The following is a 20,651-nucleotide window of genomic DNA, read 5'->3' on the forward strand; positions in this document are numbered from 1 at the left end:
GTTTTCAATGCATTCCTATGGGAAACCATGTTTCGATTTACAAATTTTTTTCGCAATACGAACGGATTAAATTGGTTTTTCTATGCATTTACAATTTTTTTTTAATCATGTCCCTGTACAGTACTAAGCCTTTAAAGTGCACTTTATAAAGAGCTTTGAACAGATAAGACTTTTTCTGACTTTTTTCTGACCTCAGGAACGGATTAATTGGTTTTCAATGCATTTACGAATTCATTTTTTATCATGTCTCCGTACAGTATTTATGCCTTTTAAATTGCACTTTATAAAGAGTTTTGAACAGATAAAAGACTTTTTTTAACTTTTTTCTGACCTCCGGAACGGATTAATTGGTTTTCAATGCATTCCTATGGGAAACCGTGTTTCAGTTTACAAATTGTTCGCAATACGAAAAGCCCCGCAGAACGCATTAAATTCATAAACCAAGGTACGCTGAATAACATTGCAGATTTGCACAGTTGATATATATTGGCATATTGACTGATTTGTTATTTACAAGCGCTACACATTTCATTATTATTCAAAAACAGCATGGCTGTGTGGGGCTGGGGCCACATGGCTGCATCATTCATTCACAGTGTTCTGTGAATGAATGGACTACAAGTCCTGACAGCCTTAGCAGCTGTCGGCTTGTTGTCCTCAATTAACTACCACCGTGATATGAGCTCAGTGGTCGTTCATTGAGTCTTCTTATCAGCAAGTATCGGCTTGAGCATATGGGATGTATGAGCAAGCAGATACACTGACCAGTTCCTTACACAAAAAATAAATGCAAATTTTTTTATCTGCTTTTATTTTTTTTTGTGGAAAGGTGAACTTATCCTTTAAATGTAGACATAGTGAAAGGGCACTCAACAGAGCTGCACATAATTGTTTCGCTTAATCCAACACAATTGTTCAGAACTGGAGATGTAACACTTAACTTGCTACATAAAATGGATCTATTCTCCTATGATTGTATCAAAAAAAGTTGTAAAAGTTCAACACAAACTAGGCCAGTTTCCAGTAGACTAGGCCTGTCTACTGGAAACTGTAAAATTGTGTAGTGAACAGCGCCATCAAGTGTCCAAAGTACTGCTTTGCAAAGAATCTTATTTCTTTTTCTGATGTTACAACTGTTCATCAGTCCTATTACAATGAATGGAATCATTGACATTCAACTTTTCTGCAACATATATACTGACTGTGATCCCCACACTAACATGTAAAGCTAAATAATTAAAGTGGGCATCTAGTCAAATAATTTTATTCAGATCTGGATTCAGGGAAACTTTATGGCTTTTATTCCTGTGTCCCCACTGGGGAAATTTTCCCTGACTTCCTTTCCCTGTTTCACACACAATTTAAAAGGGAATCTCCCCAATGGGGACATTCTGAGACTGACAAGTTCTAAAATTTCCATACTCTATCAAAAATAAAAAAAATAACATTAAGACTGGAGTTTTACGCCAAATCTTCAAAAAGGATTTGGATCGTAAAAATAAAAAGTTACAACATGAATCTTCATTAAAGGAACCAGTCAAAAATCTGTCCAGCAAAAAAACAAACAAAAACAAAACCCACTTTTTTCGTTTTATGAACAAGGGGCAAAAGTTAGAAGTCAAGCTTATACCTGTCTATGTACCCGTTCAGGAGATTTACCCTCACATCCTGTTCCCCAAGGACAGGAAGTGATGTAATCTTTCTTTTCTAGAGACAGCTATGAAAGCACATTTATTTAGTAGTAAGGAGCAGCGATAGAACATCTGTTGAGTTTTATTGCTCTGCATCTTCCCAACCCATGCACTCATTTTATCGCTCTGGTCTCACCAGGACAGAAAGCAAGGAGAGGTCAATGGGTATAAAGATAGAAATATAAATTTGACTCTTACTTTTTCTTTAAAAACCTTTGCTTTTAAGAGGAACTATAGTGGTTTGTGGGCTGGCTCCATGCTATTACAAAACAGGGCTTGGGGAAAAGTTTCAGGCAGCCTCTGCATTAGAATTTTCATATCTGGTTCGTTGCTCATGAAAAAGCAAGGTAGAAGTGATCAGGTGGCTTAATAGCTGTCTGATCACTTCTACCCTAAAAAAAGGATAATGGACATCATTGAAAGAAAAAAAGCTATGTTTTTTTTAGTGTCTGTAGTCTGTTTGAGAAAAACTGTACTATGGAAACATCAGTTCATTTCAAATAAAGAAACACAAAAAGATACAACATTATACAAAATCCCTAAATAAAGATTACAAAAAATAAAAAGGATAAAACATCTGCAACAGCATTTGCAGAAATCATTTTAATGTCTACAAAGTGCCAAGAATTTATATTTTTTTCTATTTAACAAAACTTTTTCTTTACACATGGTGAGCCTTGTAGAAATGTTCTATCTCCTTTAATGATTACTTATCCACGACAAAAGACAGTTGAAAAGAGAAGCCTTGTGACAGTTGCACCATGTAGATTCTCAGTGAAAAAACTTGAAACACTGCAGTGCCTTCTTTAAAAATCACTAGATGGTGCCATTCCTCTTTCATAAAGTTATCATAAAGCAACACTTCTGGCTTTTGGATGTAAAAGGCCTCTTGCACATGGTACTGATGTCTGAGCGTCTGCTTTTTTTAACATAATTTCAGGCACGTATTTATGTGCGTATGTGTGTTCGTGCATTTGCGCACAAAATATATATTTAGGGAAAATTCATTATTATTCACATGCATTTGCATGTAGGCGGTGTAAATTACTCACCAAAAATGCAGGTTTTCCTATTTTTTTTTTCTTACTGAGGAATATGCGGTTATTTACGTGTCAGAATGCAAAGGCACATTGTAAATAATGGACTAAATTTTGCCTCAGTAAAAAAAAAACACTGTACTGAGCTTCTTCAAGCTGCAGTGTGCAGGAAGCCACAAACTGGGATAGGATTTTAACAAGGCAATGGTCTGTTTGTGCTAACTAGACAAAAAGGACATTTTTATATGACAGCAAAGTTTTTTCAGTTGATCCATGTCTGCAGACATAAAAAACACAGTTGTAGAAAGTGTTCTTCTCAAAAATATTAGAAATAAAAAAATGAAAATATTGTACCAGTCCAGCCAGGTATTAAAAGAAACCTGTCATGAGAGTAACATGGAGCCCTGTGGCTTCTATACTTTGAGTCAGTGGCCTAGAGGAATTATGCATTTGACATACCTCCCAACTGTTGTATGTTGAAATGGGTTTTTATTACAAATATATGAAAAATGTTTTTAAAAATACATTTTCAAATATACTGTATGTCTTTAAAATACATTTAATCTACATTTTTAGAATGCATTTATATGTAAAAATATATGTTAAAATTACTTTTTTATATGTTAAGAAAATTTGAAGAATATATTTTAAAAATATATATTTTAAAAAATATTGTTCATATATTTCGTAAGATATAAAAAATGCATTTCAACATGCAGTATATAATATATATACAGGTGAAACTCAAAAAATTAGAATATCGTGCAAAAGTTCATTTATTTCAGTAATGCAACTTAAAAGGTGAAACTAATATATAAGATAGAGTCATTACATGCAAAGCAAGATAATTCAAGCCATGATTTGTCATAATTGTGATGATTATGGCTTACAGCTCATGAAAACCCCAAATCCACAATGTCAGAAAATTAGAATATTGTGAAAAGGTGCAATATTCTAGGCTCAAATTGTCCCACTCTAATCAACTAATTAAGCCATAACACCTGCAAAGGGTTCCTGAGCCTTTAAATGGTCTCTCAGTCTGGTTCAGTAGGAATCACAATCATGGGAAAGACTGCTGACCTGACAGTTGTGCAGAAAACCATCATTGACACCCTCCATAAGGAGGGAAAGACTCAAAAGGTAATTGCAAAAGAAGTTGGATGTTCCCAAAGTGCTGTATCAAAGCACATTAATGGAAAGTTATGTGGAAGGGAAAAGTGTGGAAGAAAGAGGTGCACAAGCAGCAGGAATGACCGCAGCCTGGAGAGGATTGTCAGGAAAAGGCCATTCAAAAGTGTTGGGGACTTTCACAAGGAGTGGACTGAGGCTGGAGTCAGTGCATCAAGAGCCACCACACACAGACGGATCCTGGACATGGGCTTCAAATGTGGTATTCCTTTTGTCAAGCCGCTAATGAACAACAAACAATGTCAGAAGCGTCTTACCTGGGCTAAAGAAAAACAGACCTGGTCTGTTGCTCAGTGGTCCAAAGTCCTCTTTTCTGATGAGAGCAACTTTTGCATCTCATTTGGAAACCAAGGACCCAGAGTATGGAGGAAGAATGGAGAGGCACACACTGCAAGATGCTTGAAGTCCAGTGTGAAGTTTCCACAGTCTGTGTTGATTTGGGGAGCCATGTCATCTGCTGGTGTTGGTCCACTGTGCTCCATTAAGTCCAGGGTCAACGCAGCCGTCTACCAGGAGATTTTGAAACACTTCCTGCTTCCTTCCGCAGACAAGCTTTATGGGGATGCTGACTTCATTTTCCAGCAGGGCTTTGCACCTGCCCACACTGCCAAAAGCACCAAAACCTGGTTCAATGACCGTGGGATTACTGTGCTTGATTGGTCAGCAAACTCGCCTGACCTGAACCCCATAGAGAATCTATGGGGCATTGCCAAGAGAAAGATGAGAGACATGAGACCGAACAATGCAGAAGAGCTGAAGGCCGCTATTGAAGCATCCTGGTCTTCCATAACACCTCAGCAGTGCCACAGGCTGATAGATTCCATGCCACACCACATTGAGGCAGTAATTGCTGCAAAAGAGGCCCAAACCAAGTACTGAGTACATATGCATGCTTATACTTTTCAGAGGTCCGATATTGTTCTATGTACAATCCTTGTTTTATTGATTGCATGTAATATTCTAATTTTCTGAGATTGTGGATTTGGGGTTTTCATGAGCTGTAAGCCATAATCATCACAATTATGACAAATCACGGCTTGAACGATCTTGCTTTGCATGTAATGAGTCTATCTCATATATTATTTTCACCTTTTAAGTTGCATTACTGAAATAAATGAACTTTTGCACGATATTCTAATTTTTCGAGTTTCACCTGTATGTATGTATGTATGTATGTATGTATGTATATATATATATATATATATATATATACATATACATATACATACACACACTGTATATGTGTGTGTGTAATGAAATATATTGAATACAGACAAAATTGTAGTATTTCAAATATATGTCAATATATTTGGGGAGAATATTTTTAAAATATGTTTTTCTTCCATGTGGGTTTCTTTATACTGGCTTTTCAAATTAGAATATGCAATAATTTAGAGATGTGATAAATGTTACATCAAACAAAAATGAGAGGCAACTAAGCAGAAAGGAGGGACAGAGGGATTTTGGTTTTAATTCTTTGGCTGCCAGGTCCGTACATTGTAGGTACCTGACAGTGGGGTGTTTTACACACAATCCAGTGGCTGCAGCCACCAGGATTGTGTCAAACTGACAGGCATACTCCTTCCTGCCAGTTGGAAGCAGTCAGGCGGCTGTGCTGTCACCCGATTGCTTCCAGAGCCCCCCAGTAACGGTGCCCTGCTTACCCATCTGCGGGCCCAGGGCCAACATGGTGGGTGTTGGCAGGTGGATGGGTGAGAGGAGAGCAGCCACATGTCTGTTATCCTCCCCTTCTTACTGTGACCTGGAATGCGACATGTATGATGTCACTCCCGGGTCACTGCTGTCACTTTCCCTGCTAGAATAGCTGGGGAGAGATGTATTGCAATGCAATCTGTGTTGCAATACAGCCAGTTTAACGCAGAGGAGACATTAGTGGTCTTTTAGACCCTGCATGTCTCATTAAAGAGAACCCGTCACCTAAAAATCATCACACACAGACTTAGTGTCTCCCTATGTGATGAAAGAAAAAAAGTTAAGTAAAAAAAAATTTTTTTTATTGCATAAAAATAAAGTTACACCCAAGCACACAACATCCCCCCCCCCCCCCAAAAAAATATTGAGGCCTCCCATCCCCACATATACGCATGCGTCGGGACGCCTACGTGTGAAATCGTCAATTGTGACACACGTTACATATCGCCGCGCCCACCAGATAACACAGTTGCTTACCCATCCTTGTGTACTGGTAGGGGCCGAATGCTTGTGAAAGTTTTAATTTGCCACTAAACTAATGCCATTTTGCAATTTGAGACTATATTATTATCTCTCATATGCCGAAAGAGCAATAGAGTCTAAGCGCTTGCCCTGACATAGTTTGTACAAGTAACTGTATGGTAGATGTTTCAGAGTAAATGTCTAGTAGGGAATGGTAATTTCAGGAAATCTGCGCTATTGTGGTAATGTGTGGTATCAATGGATGAAAATGGGTTCTGACATATGATCAGTGTCATGTCTATGTTATAGTTCCTCTTACCAACATAAGCAAAACTTTCTCCTGCATTATCTGGTTGAAGGTAGTTTAACCGATTATTCCGGGATTTTGTAGACTGATAATGGCTCAGCAAAGTTTGTGCCTTTTCACCATAGACACCGCATGGTCGGATGACGCAGGTAGTAAATTTATTTCCATTGCTCATCTGCAAAGCAGTAACATAGAGAGGAAATTCTGAAACAAATGTGATTTTCAAAGGGTGTCATTAAAATTAGAAGGCTCATATATGGACTGGGAAGAATCAATGTAGTTATGCCAATCCCAATACTAATCAAATGTCTGCAACTGCCTGGTGGAATTGTGCTAAGATGTGAGGCCACTCTAAACCCGATTTTTGTCCATAAACACTTAAAACTGTACTCCATTCCCCCCACTTATTCCCCTCATTTACCTGCAGTGCAGCAGTCCTCTTCAAAGCACATACTCGCCTGCAAAGCGATTCCAACGTTGCCCTGCTGTGATCCACTATTCAGGTGCCACACAGTGGGTCTTCTGCCAACATCTTGGTGTTCTTCAACTTGATGCCTCTTTTGGGTGTAGGCAGCCAGCTCTGATGACGTGCCAGGCCCCCACCCTAGACTTCCCCTTGGCTACTCTGTGCACCGATTGTGCAGCCTCCAGGGAGATGTGATTTAATTATCCCAGAAGACTGCAGGACCAATTACACATCATTCTAGCCTAGGCCAGAATGACAGTGGGGGCAGGGCAAAAAATTAAAAACAAGTTAAAAAAATAGATAGGAAAAAAATGAAGTGCAATTCTGCTTGTAAAAGAGGGTAGTGTTAAAATATAACTAAATTCCCTTTTGGGAGTTTAGTTCCACTTTAAAAGGTGATTAAAAAGGGGACCTGAAGTTATAGAGTAAATATTGTGTACCTTATAGGGAACATTAGGAAATATTAAAGTGGTTGTAAACCTCAGACATAAAATATGAACAAAACACATCCCTCTATAGTGTGTATTTGTGTGTCTCAATTGAGAGCTCTAGTTGTCATTTCTGTCTGCTGCTTTGTTCCTCTGCTATCAGCATAAATCTCTTCTGACAGGTTTTTCTGATAGGACCTTTATTTTAGGGTAAACTGCTTTTTCTGCAGCAACATTTCCCTTAAAAAGAGCAGGATAGTATCTGAAAGTTTTCATTTATTTTGTTTTTATTTGTGTTAATATGGCCTATTTAAATTTTGGGTGTTCAATGCCCAGCATTCATTTGTTACTGACCATCTGTTTTTTTCACAGCTCACCACTGCATCAGTTGAAAGAAACAGTGTGCACCTAAACACATTATACTACTTACCTTACCTACAACCCCCTATCATCATAGATAAAATAGCAGTTAAGCATGCACCAGTTAGGCGTATTCTCCCAAATAAAACTGTACTTCCACTGGCCAGTTTTACACTGCACAATCCTATTTGTTGTAGTAAAGCCCCAGCCTGTGTTTTTGTCTCTAGTAAATTTGGGTCTAACCTTGCCATTTAAAAATTTCCTGCTGCTGGCAAATTTTACACTGCTGTGCCATCTGCAGTCTCTTAATTCTTGTGGCAAAACAACTGCCTATATTCTTTTTTCCAATACATTTTGTCTAATTCTCTCTCATTACAAATGTCCTGCTGCAGGCCAGTTTTACTCTGCTGTATCTTTTTTGAGGAGTATGTAGTAGAAATTGGCCAGAGGCAGGACAATTTTACTTCAGCGAGAGCAGGGACAACCTCTGCAAACTATTGGCCAATTTCTAACTGCTAGTCAAAGCAGGCCTACAACTATTTGATGAAAACACCACCAAAGAAGGGGACATGGCTTTTCCATTGTTTCTGTTTTAGGTTGAATTGACTTGACAGGAATATTATTGTATAGATGTTGTCTAAGGTCTAACAGTGGTTTCCTTTTTGGTTATTTGATGAAAATGTATAGCTACTAAAATTACCTGGCAAAAAAGCCTTTTTTTTCCCTGGTGAATCAGATTTAAGCCATGCTAACTGGAAAAGAAGAAAAAACTATTCAACAGTCAAATAGTCACTATGAGCGTCTGCTCATAGTGAAAAAAATTGCCCATGCTTTTGTCTGTATGGTCAGGAGGCAGACTTCTTTCATGCCTGGTGGATGTGTCCCCAGAGATCAATGTTTTGAATTTCTTGAGTTGGCCATGTGTCTCCTGAACAATTAAGGCCTCGGTCACATCATACATGCAGAAAAACTGATGGAAACTGACACGCAGACTTCACTTGCAGAGACATCAGTTTTCATGTGTACTTCAATGAGTTTCATACACGTTGCAGATTTCTGTGCAGAAAAAAATCTCCATGTGATACTAGTGTTGTGGTGTGAACAGGGCACATAGAGAACAATTGATTTTGTTGTGCCCTTATAGAATGCAGGGGCGGACTGACCATTTGGAAACTCGGGCACTTCCCGAGGGCCCGGGGTCAGTAGGGGGCCCCATGAGATGCCCCTGGTACCTTTTTCATAGGCTTTTTTGAGTTTGGGCAAGGACACAGGGGCCCCATGATCCCCTATTGCCCAGGGGCCCCATGCGTTGTCAGTCCGCCCCCGGTAGAATGTGTGCAGAAAAACTGATGTCTTCAGCTAGGATTAGTGGACAACTTCCTGTTTGGTTCCCACGACAAAAAACTGCGGTGTATACTATATTTTTATGCCAAAACGATTGTTTTAATCACCTGGAAGCTTATGTACATGCTTGCAGTGTACATAATGGGCAGTTCTACTAGAAGCAGCGCATATATCCCTGTGCACAATTACTGCTTAGATGTCTATATACCAGTGTACAGCCACTGCATATTTCAACCTGTCATTGATTTTTACAGATTGTTGCAGCACCTCTGAATCACAGGTTCAGAAATACTCCTGTTCTGTGCACTGTATGCTATGTGCACAAGCCCATAATCATACTTTTGCATAACACCATGTACAGTTTTAAGGCAATATCAAGCATGTTAAAACCAAGGATTTGTGTATTTTCAATGCTGCCCTCAAAGCCACATAAGAAAAACCCTTAGCCCACATATGGCATTTTTTATGGTACATGTCCCATTCGGCAGTAGTCAGGTTTCCCTATGTTCCCCCTTCTTAACAGTAATTTGCCTATTAGCACTACAAATGGTCAGACTTTAATAGCAGGATCCCCCCCCCCCCCCATAGAATTTACTGGGATCTGCTTCTAAATTTGGGTTTGCTGAATTTCAAAACTGAACCTAGGCAGATTCCTCATTTCCATTTCTGATGTGCCTGTGCCTAGGCACTCCTGTTCTGTAGTCTAAACTGTATATCTGCTTTGTAAGATTATATACAGCACTGCTGCCTCTGACTGCTAGACTCACCAGATGGGCGAGATTTGATAAGCACTGTGCTGTGCTGATCACTGTTCACCTTGCTGGAAAGGAATCTGTTCCTGAGGACTTGAATTGCATGCATCTCCCTGTTTATGCTCCTCAAACTGATCTCAAAAGCAAGCTGATTGCACCTAAAAGCACAAGCCCTAAGTCATGAAGACATATATTGTTATCAGCAGGAGTTTTCTTTTTTTTCCCTGCACATACAGTATCGTTGCTTACTGCTTCATGCATGACAGTGTGGACAGTCTCTACTTCTGTGTGAGGCCACATACAGATTTTTATAACTGCCAAGGGAAGAATGACTGGAAACAAATACAAGCGTACAGCACATGAAATATAACTGTTGTACCAAACTGATTACTAAAGTACATACCTGTTGACCATTAGCCAAGAGGACTAACTTTTCAGCCTGAGCCTTTGTTTTACCATAAGACAGTAAGTGCTCACCATTATAGATTGTGTCTTCTGTGATTCTTAAAACAAAAACAAAAGGTTTTTAATAAATATATATGGCGAGATATAGAATCCTACTTCCATAGCCTTAATATGGAGTCACAACAAGTAAACTTAAATAAATGTAAATGAACTTGTAAATTACAAAGAACATTAATTAGTAAGAAGTGTGTAAAAAAAAAAAAAAACATTTTATAAAATGAGGCTTTCAATTGCCCACATCTGAAAAAATATACCGGTATATAGAAAAAACATAGGCTAGATGCTAGTCTAGCCCAAAAAAGATCCAGAATTTAAGCGCACAGTTCTAATCCTTATAAAAATATACACTTTATTCACAATATATAAAAACAGGTATAAAACCTGGAAACAAACCCCTAAATAACCAAGGGGGAGGAGAAACCCTCTATGTTGCACCACTCTCAATGGAACTAGAAATTAAGCATCAGACAAATATATGCCAAGGGACCTTTGGCAACTGGAAGTGAACAACTCATGTATTCTACTGTACCACATATATGTCATTTTATTAGCAATATTTGATTAATGCTTATTTCCAGTTCCATTGAGAGTGGTGTAACATAGAGGGTTTCTCCTCCCCCTTGTTATTTGGGGGTTTGTTTCCAAGTTTTATACTTCTTTTTATATATTGTGAACAAAGTGTATATTTTTATAAGAATGTAAATTAAGAATTAGTATTGTCTCTTATTCTGTGCCACTTCAAGTCCGGGTCTTTTTGGGCTAGACTAGCATCTAGCCTATGTTTTTTCTGTAAAAAAAAACTACATTATGAAATGACGGCTCTCAAGGTGATTTGTTCTATTTAATATGTTTTCTTTACATTAACTGTTGGAAATAGGCAATTTTGACCACAGTGCTCCACTCCCACGTCAAAGAATACGCATTTCTCAAGCCAGGGTTTAGGCACCTTCACACGTTTGGAGTACTGCGACACGTTATGTTAACACATGGTATTGTGTGCATAAACATGTTACATTAAGATAGCTTCTTTAATTTGAACTGGCTGCCAACTCACCAGATAATGGACATGAACCATTTTTTCAATGCACTTTACCACACATGACTCTTGGGGTGTTACTAGGACTGTAGAAGATCAGGGGAACTCTGAGGAAAGTAACTCTGCAGTGTGCTACACAGCAAACAGTGAGCTTGGCCAGATCACGCCTGCCGATGGTAGTGACTTAGGAGGAATAATAAAAGCCTAAGCCTTCTCTCTGCATATTCTGCACAATTACGCCAAAGTCCTTGTAGACAAAAAATGTGCCCCATTACTGTGTCACAACAAAAGAGCATCTCTAAGCAAAAAGCATGAACCTCAGCATGAAGAATCTGTTTTAAAAAATGTAACTCTTCAATTTCATAGGCTTTTCTACACACAGAAAATACAGAGAGCTACCAGTTTGTCTCGTCCTACATTAAAGTAGAACTAAAGGCAACATTTTTTTTTTCAAAGGATTGTTTTATCAGTTTATGTTTTTTTTTTTTTTGCTAACTTTATTACAATGGAGGAGATTTCCCTTCACTTTCAGTCCCAAAGCAAAACAGGAAGTAAGATGAAATCTCTCCAAAGTGAGGGAATCCTTGGTTGATATGAGGGTCATCAGAACTAGTGTCCCAATTGGAAGATTTCCTCTTGATTCCTTTTCTAGCAACAAACCAAAATTTTCACTTTTGCTGATCATAAACAGGAAAAATAGAGAGGTTGAATCCCCCTAACCAGGACCCAGACAGCAATAAAAATCTGAGAGATGTTCTAATCCTTCTTCGCTCTATCCAAAATTAAAAGTTTTGCCTTTAGTTATACTTTAAAGAAGAACGTCTTTAAAATAATTAGGAGCTACTTTGCAACTAGCAATTATTGAGACAATAACACCTAGGCAATGAATCTTTGATGCACAACACAGTGTATAGAGTGCAACATTCAGGACTATATGATGCACAATATAGTGTATGGAGTGTAGCAGGTAGAACAGTGTCCTGTCCACTATAACATAACAGTGTGTCCCATTATGATGGGGGTCAGTGTACCACCATACACTGGTAGTCAATGTGTCCCATTACATTATTGGTCAGTGTGTCCCTTTCCCTTTGTATGCAATCAATATCATGACACGTGTTTATGTGTGTGTGGTGGGGTTCAGCAGTACAGGCTGCATACTAATAAGTAATTCAGTTAGGTGTAGCCTTGGGACCAGGGCACCAGATATCAGATGTGAGATCAGTACCCCAGGTGCCCAACACTAGTGATGCCACTGGATTTCTCACAGTTGTGCAATTATGTACTACTGAAAACCACATGTGTTGAGAGGCCCTGGCATGGTGCATCAGGGACCCAATGAAAACAAATGGCACTGCAACAGACTAAACCACTGTAGCACCCCCCTGACTTCCGAGAGTATGGTGGTTACCACCAAAGACAGGAAGGGCCGAGATTTCACCCCAGGGTACAGATTGCTAGGCATGTTGGATGGTGGATAGTGTAGAAAAATGGGTGCCAGTAATTTTTAGAATGAACAAAAATTGAGTTTTTTTACTCACAGCAGTAGAAAACTTAGAGAGAGAGGGTTAGGGCACAGGACACCCTAAGTCGGGCCTTGGCAACCTGTTGATCGCGGTCTACCTGTTGACCACAGGCTGGTGACAGGTATATCGTGAACAGGTCCCTGCACTGTCAACCCCTGCCTTTTAGGTGCCAGTCCCTCTACCCCCCCTTCCTCTAGAGTATTTTGCTGCTGTCATCCTCAGTGGACAATGGAAGGCAGCACAGCTCAGGATGGGGAGCAGGAGGAGGAGCTGGCCAAATGAACTTTTCATGTAAACCCACAGATGATTGATTTCTAGGTTGGTCCTGCCCTCCGTCCTGAGCTGTGCTGCCTTCTGCTCTCCGCTGTGCACTGAGGATGACAGCAGCAGTGGATGAAGCTGGGGAAAGAAGGAATACACCGTCAGTCCAGAACAGTGCAGCCTTCCACATTCTTTCATACAGAGGTAGGATATTGCTTGGGACATTGCTGTGGGGGGACCCCATTACAGTGTCCTCAACCACCCTTCACATCATCCCACAGTAGTGTCTTTTGCCCCCCTTCACATCACCCCACGCCCCTAGTAGTGTCCTCTGCCCCCCTTTCTCCATAGCAGCGAACTTTAGCCCCTCCGCTAGCAGTGTCCTCTCCCTCCTTCCCTTCCATGGACAGGTATTAAAAATCTCATTTCCCAGCAAGTGGCTGGGGATTGGGATTTTTCTGCCCCCCAGCTACCCTGGTGCCCTAAGGCAGCTGCCTAACCATCTTTATGCTGGCACCATTTATTGTCCTCCTGGAGAAGCTGAAAGCTAGCATCTCCTGCTCACCCTCCGAACAGCGTACAGCTGCAGCAGGAGGAAAATCCCGGGGCTCGATTCTAGTAAACGCCCCCCCCCCACTGCTCCTCCTGTCCTTGTTCCTCCTTTTTTCTGCTGCCCAGCCCCTCCCCCAAGTGCTCCCTTTTCAACAAACAAAATTGTGAAAAGTATTAAAAAATAAAATTGTAAAAATAACTACTGACATCAACCTCTTCCCTATTGACACTGTCCACTGCCCTACTGACTGACACCGGCCACTGGTCTACTGACAGGCACCAACCTCTGCCCTACTGACACCATCCACTGCCCTATTGACTGACACTGTCCAGTTTTAAGGTAGGCTAAGTTTGTATTTTTACAATAACATTTGTTTTATTATATGTTTCTACATTTCCCTTACTTTTTATTTAAGCCTTGCTAGTTTATTTCTTCTTCTTTTTTTTTTAAATGGTGCTGAACACTGGTGATCTTTGATCTCTCATGTTGTTTAGGTCGATCTCCACCTCTCAAAAGGATGCCTACACCTGCCTTAAGTAAAAAAAACAGCAGACTAACTGACTCCCTAAACAAAAGAGAAGGGAGCAGAGAGCAGTACAAGAATATAGCCTATAAACTGTAACCAGCAATCTATACTTTAGTAGCAACAGCTCTCTCCCATAGCAACAAAACGAAAACTCACAAGAAAATGCAGGAATTCTCTGAATGAGGCAATCTTGATGATTTCCAAGGTTCTCCACAGTTCCCCAGTCTATGGCAGAGTCTCCTCTGGTACTTCATCTCAGGTCTCCATTTTTTCCTTCATGCATCCAGACAACAAACAGGCTCTCTCTCTTGACAGAGCCTCAAGCACATGGCTAGGCCTTAGGTTTCAGGTCTACCCAGGACAGAAGTTCCTCACTCATCCATACCAGACCAAGGTCTGGGTGGGAAGTCATCGATCACCTGACCTCCCCAAATATTTATAATTTCTCCCAGCATGCTCAGTGGCCAAAGGAACTCCTACTGATTATCTGAGAAAAGTATGCATATTCATTACCTAGCTTTACTGCAATTCATCATCCTAATGCCAAAGGTAACAGTGACACCTATTGACAGAAGGGAGGAACTACAGCTACACCAGGCTTAGGAGAAAACCCTAATGATCAAAAAGACTATAAATCAACCAGGTTGTCTACAACCCAGCACAACTAAATTTACTGGTAGCCCCTGTTTAGGACAAGGGGGCTACGCCAGGATTGCGCATTACCTTGTGTTGCAATAACATGTATTTAACTGGGCATTGCTGCAATAGAGGTGTTAACGCAGTACATCATGCTTACTTTTTCTAAATCACAATAAAGTATCCCCTTGGCATTGTCAAAGATAATCAGTCAAGGAAGCATACTCACTTAGTGAATCAAGTGCTGGGACCTATTGCATTTTGCACATCACCATTGCTCTTTGCACTGAGAGCACACACAACACATAAACTGTATACTCATTAACCTGCTTTTGATTTTCTTAATACTTTTAGTTCATGAGACCTCACACTCACAGTACATATATTTATATGAACAGAGCAATGTAAGAGCAATGCATGCATTACCCAGAATGATAAACCTTTCCCTCTTAAATGACACTGAGTTCAATAACCTTGGCCATGAGAATGGCTGAGCACCTAATCCAGAGCTATTTACTAATGAATGCATGTTATCAGCTTTTCAAAGTCCTTTGAACTCTGGAAGTAAGGATGATGTAAGCAATTTAAATGCTGCATAACATCTGTTTAGAGTGGATGAGGCTTACAAATTAAGGCATTAGACATGTTATTGTGTTGTTTTCTAATGCTTGGAATCATTACTTGTTTTTATATTTAAGCAGCAGCCACAAGCAACGGGTAAATTAATGAACTAGGAATGCCATCTTGGAAACATTACAATAGTGCCGGAAAGTATACAAAAATGCTTTTACAGATTTTTCTTTTTAAGTAGACTTGGAGCACAGAAAGAATGGTAACTAAAAAAGGAGGTATGGGGGACCTCATATATGAAGACTAAATTACAGAACTGAATTAGCTTACCTAGAGGTGTTAGCCATAATTAACCAAAATATATATGTAGCACCCTCCTAGATAGGCGTTAGGATAAGTAGATCATAGTTGGTTCCTCTGCTTAATAGGAGAACTGCTAGGAAAATCTACTTAAGCTTTCTGCTTAACAGAGAGCTGCAGTTGTTACTAGTGCTTACTTAATGTGTTCAAGTGCTGCTAGTTGTGCCCCTGGCATCCTTTGTATCCAAATAACCTAGGACGTTTCTGAATGTATAGGTGGAACTCATGCAGAGCACAGTATGAATATTAATTCCACTCCAGGCAATCCCAGCGAGCGAAGCCCTGAGGGATGGTGGAAGAGGGTATTTACTCTCTGGGCATACTGAGCCCTCAATCTTTCCTGGAGAGGATTGCACCAGCCCGGGAGGAAGACATGCTGCCTTTCCAGGCACCTGCTGCCACATGGCCTCAGATGGGTGACCTGAGGGCATGAAGTGAGAGTGAGAGTAACCCTGGTTCTACAGCAAATAAAGAAAGGGAGTACTGCTCAGGTAGAACAACCTATATCAAACCCCATACAGATGCAGACCCTGGCTCGCCACCACACCAACTGTGGAATCTTGGGGAGTTTGTGTACTTTGCTACCCCTCTGATGTTTTATAGTCATGGATCTGATAAAGGGGATGCCAGCTGGTGTCCTGAAGAGCACTGTCCATTTTATCTCTTCCTAACTTTGGGACTTTGCTCAAGGCTTCTACTTAAAGTTCTGTCCTCAACTGTAATTAGTTCTGTTCCTGGAGTATCCTACCAAATTTGCCATCCCTATTCAAGTTCTCCAATTAAAAAAACTAGTCGTCTGGGGATCTGAGGATGTCAGTTTTTTTTTAATTTAGGTGGTTGAATTTGAATGTCATGGGTCTTTTTCAAGCTAGGTAACACCTCACATTAAAAAGAAAATGTTAGCTAGTAGAATCCACTTAACATAATAATCACATTCTTCCTAAAGAGTCATTGACCAGCGATACAGACATAGTTCAATGAACAACTAGTTTCATTAGCTTCAGCAAAATAGTTACTGAAGCCAGATGTCACAAAACTTCATGGGAAAATACCTGTCAAGTACAGGGAGGGTGATTTGTGTTTTCCTTTTGAAAATGTCTGTGTGGCTTTAAATATAAGTAGAAATTGCTTATTGCTTAATTTCTTATGATTTATACTTGTTCTAGGACAGGGGGACACAGTATGTGTTGTAGCCAAACAGCACTGGGGGCAACCAATATACCAATAGAAGCCTATATAGTTCTCTTAGTAACATGACTTTTTACATTTTCACATGTTTCCTCTTTATTTTATTTTAATTTTATAAAAATGCAGAGATTTGTAGATTAGCCACTGGAGACCAGGCAGAAGCACCCTTGAATGGAGCACTGTGGTTCACAGAATACAAGGCATTCTGTGATTGAACAATGGGAAGGAAGGACAGATAAACCTCAGATTGACTTCTGTATATTAGAGATGTACCTCTCATAGTCACAGTGCTGAGAGTGTAGTGAAAGCTGTACTATCTAGGAATGATGAAACTGTAAGCAATAAAGGCAATAAACTGTAAGCAATAAAGTGGGGGTTAACCACTTGCCCTCCAAAGGATTTACCTCCCTTCCAGGCCAGGCCATTTTTTGCGAAACGGTGCTGCATTACTTTAACGGACAATTGAGAGGTCATGCAATGCTGCACCCAAATTACATTTTTATAATTTTTTCCCACAAATAGAGCTTTCTTTCGACGATATTTTGATCACCTCTTTTTAATTTTTTGCACTATAAACAAAAAAAGACTGACAGTTTTGATAAAAAAAATATATATATAGTTTTGACTTTTTGCCATACAACATATCCAGTAAAAACATGTATAAAATCTAATTTCATCATAAATTTAGGCCAAAATGTATTCTGTTACATGTCTTAGCTAAAAAAAATCCCAATACATGTAAATTAATTGGTTTACGTGAAAGTGATAGTGTCTACAAATGGCAGTATATACAATGAAATTTAAAGAAAAAAATATTTTATACTAGTAATGGTGGAGATCAGTAACTTATAGCGGGACTGAAGGACTGCGGCGTGCATTCTGACACTGGGTGGGAACTAACTGCCATTGACATCCCAATGACACTAATACAGTGATCAGTGCTAATAAGAAGCACTGACACTGTACTAATGACACTGGGCAGGAAGGGGTTAATATCGGGGGCAATCAAAGGGTTAACTGTGTGCTGTGTGTGTTTTCTATGGAAACAAGCTACTGTGTATTTCTCTGCTGAGAAGTACACAGCAATATGTTATGGTTCTCAGGAGAGAGACCTGTGTTATCTACACACAGGTTTCTCCTCTGTCACTGTTCCTCGGCAATCGTCGGGTGCCCCAGCGGGGACTCTACAGCCAGGACCCGGTGATCGATATCTGTAGCCGCCAATGGTCCGGAAATGCAAAATCACATATATACGGGATTTTGTGCAGCCCTGCCGCCCTGTAGCAGTAGTTCTGCTATAGGGCGGCGGGGAAGAGTTAATAAAAAAATTGCAGTTCTGCTTTATTGCAGAAGTATTGTGTTAACAGCAGGGGATTGCTCACTCTGCACCACCACTATTTGCAGAATGCCTTGTATTTCTTTTTAATGAATACAAGGCATTCTGTGATTGGAAGTATACAAGAGTGTATACAAGAGCAAAGAGCAATGCCTGTGGCCCACAATCGCAACTAGGTAATATCAAGTGCTGACGGAAACAGAACTGATAAAAAGGTAAACAGTAGGCACACTGGGACTGACTAATGATGTATTATGTAGATTAGTAGTGGGTCAGAAAGCAACTCTCAAATTGAAACAATGTAACCAAAACAGATCAAAATTGTAAATAAAAAAAAACTTTATTGTACTGCTGAAACAAGCAAACTGTAAAAAACTTTAAAACTATTACAGGAGGTTTAGCTGCAAACTAGACCTAAAACACTATCATGGCCAGATTGAGGCTACCTCCTCAGATTCAGGTTTGGAAATCCGCTGACTGTCAGGGCATATCATTATGTAGGTAAGTTGCCTAGAGGTGTGGGGTCTGTGTTAGCTGAGCTAGCTAGTCTTCCCAGGTTAGGGAAGGGTTAATGTGTGATTCTAAAAAGGGTAAGGGCTCTGCACTAAGAGCTCCAGCCACAGGGGGATAGAAGCAAGAGGCCCACAGGAGAAGGTGTAACCCTTTACTATCAGCAACCACAGCCAGGAGTGCTAAGATGCTGTCACACCGTTCTGTGGAGGGGGACTGCTGGGCGCTGCAGTCCCCCCAAAAAATGCCAACTTATTCAGAGCACTGCCAAGTATGGACTTTTACCAGCTTATGGACTCTCACCTTACTGAGGTATGCCTGGGCAGCCACTATGCAGTCAGTTACCTAGGATAGGGACTCATGGAACTGTGTTGCACTTTATTCTTTTATGCTGCACAGCTTTCAGTAAAATGTGGCAAACATGTTCTAAGCCCGGTCTGAAGTTACTAAAGGGGTGCATGGAGGTTAAATTGGCAGTTAAACCAACTTGGGTAAGTTTAGGCATACAGTGAGGAACAGAAGTATTTGAACACCCTGCGATTTTGCAAGTTCTCCCACTTAGAAATCATGGAGGGGTCTGAAATTCACATTGTAGGTGCATTCCCACTCTGAGAGACAGAATTGAAAAAAAAAATCAGGAAATCACATTGTATGATTTTTAAAGAATTTATTTGTCTTGCACTGCTGAACATAAGTATTTGAACACCTAAGAAACAGCAAGAATTCTGGCTCTCAAAGACGTGTTACTGTGCCTTTAAAAAGTCCACCTTTACTCCACTCATTAATCTAACTTAGTAGCACCTGTCTGAGCTCTTTAAAGACACCTGTCTACCCCACAGTCAGTCAGACGCCAACTACTACCATGGGCAAGACCAAAGAGCTGTCAAAAGACACCAGAGACAAAATTGTGGACCTCCACAAGGCTGGAAAGGGCTACGGGGCGATTGCCAAGCAGCTTGGTGAAAATAGATCAACTGTTGGAGCAATTGTTAGAAAATGGAAGAGGCTAAAGACGACTGTCAGTCTCCCTCGGACTGGGGCTCCATGCAAGATCTCACCTCGTGGGGTATCACTGATGATAAGAAAGGTGAGGAATCAGCCCAGAAGTACAAGGAAGGAGCTGGTCAATGACATGAAGAGAGCTGGGACCACAGTTTCAAAGGTCACTGTCCGTAGAACACTACGCCATCATGGTTTCAAATCATGCATTGCATGGAAGGTTCCCCTGCTCAAGTCATCACATGTCCAGGCCCGTCTGAAGTTTGCCAATGACCATCTGGATGATCCAGAGGAGGCATGGGAGAAAGTCATGTGGTCAGATGAGACCAAAGTAGAACTTTTTGGTCTAAACTTCACTCGTCGTGTTTGGAGGAAAAAGAAGGATGAGTTGCATCCCAAGAACACCATCCCTACTGTGAAGCATGGGGGTGGTAACATCATGCTTTGGGGGTGCTTTTCTGCAAAGGAGACAGGACGACTGCACTGTATTAAGGAGAGGATGAATGGGGCCATTTATTGTAAGATTTTGAGCAACAACCTCCTTCCCTCAGTCAGAGCATTGAAGATGGGTCATGGCTGGGTCTTCCAATATGACAATGACCCGAAGCACACAGCCAGGATAACCAAGGAGCATATCAAGGTTCTGGAGTGGCCTAGCCAGTCTCCAGACCTAAATCCAATAGAACATCTTTGGAGGGAGCTGAAACTCTGTGTTGCTCAGCGACAGCCCTGAAACCTGACAGATCTAGAGGAGATCTGTGTGGAGGAGTGGGCCAAAATCCCTGTTGCAGTGTGTGCAAACCTGGTCAAGAACTACAGGAAACGTTTGCCCTCTGTAATTGCAAACAAAGGCTTCTGTACCAAATATTAACACTGATTTTCTCAGGTGTTCAAATACTTATGTTCAGTAGTGCAAGACAAATAAAATTCTTTAAAA

The 20,651-nt window shown here is 40.4% G+C and overlaps 1 protein-coding gene across 1 annotated transcript in view; it reads right to left on the reverse strand.

The window, feature by feature from the left end:
* LOC149457392 (3 beta-hydroxysteroid dehydrogenase type 7-like) overlaps positions 1-20,651 on the reverse strand; it is an 87,349-nt gene that overhangs the window by 42,344 nt on the left and 24,354 nt on the right. The window contains exons 5-6 of the mRNA XM_089683731.1: positions 10,152-10,251; positions 6,411-6,573 (exon numbers count right to left, since the gene is read on the reverse strand). Coding sequence (XP_089539857.1) covers positions 6,411-6,573; positions 10,152-10,251 — 263 coding nt within the window. The remainder of the gene's footprint in view (positions 1-6,410; positions 6,574-10,151; positions 10,252-20,651) is intronic.

Source organism: Staurois parvus, unplaced genomic scaffold, assembly GCF_062004578.1.
Source record: "Staurois parvus isolate SC_StPar_1 unplaced genomic scaffold, SC_StPar_1.0 ptg000321l, whole genome shotgun sequence".
NCBI lineage: Eukaryota > Metazoa > Chordata > Amphibia > Anura > Ranidae > Staurois > Staurois parvus.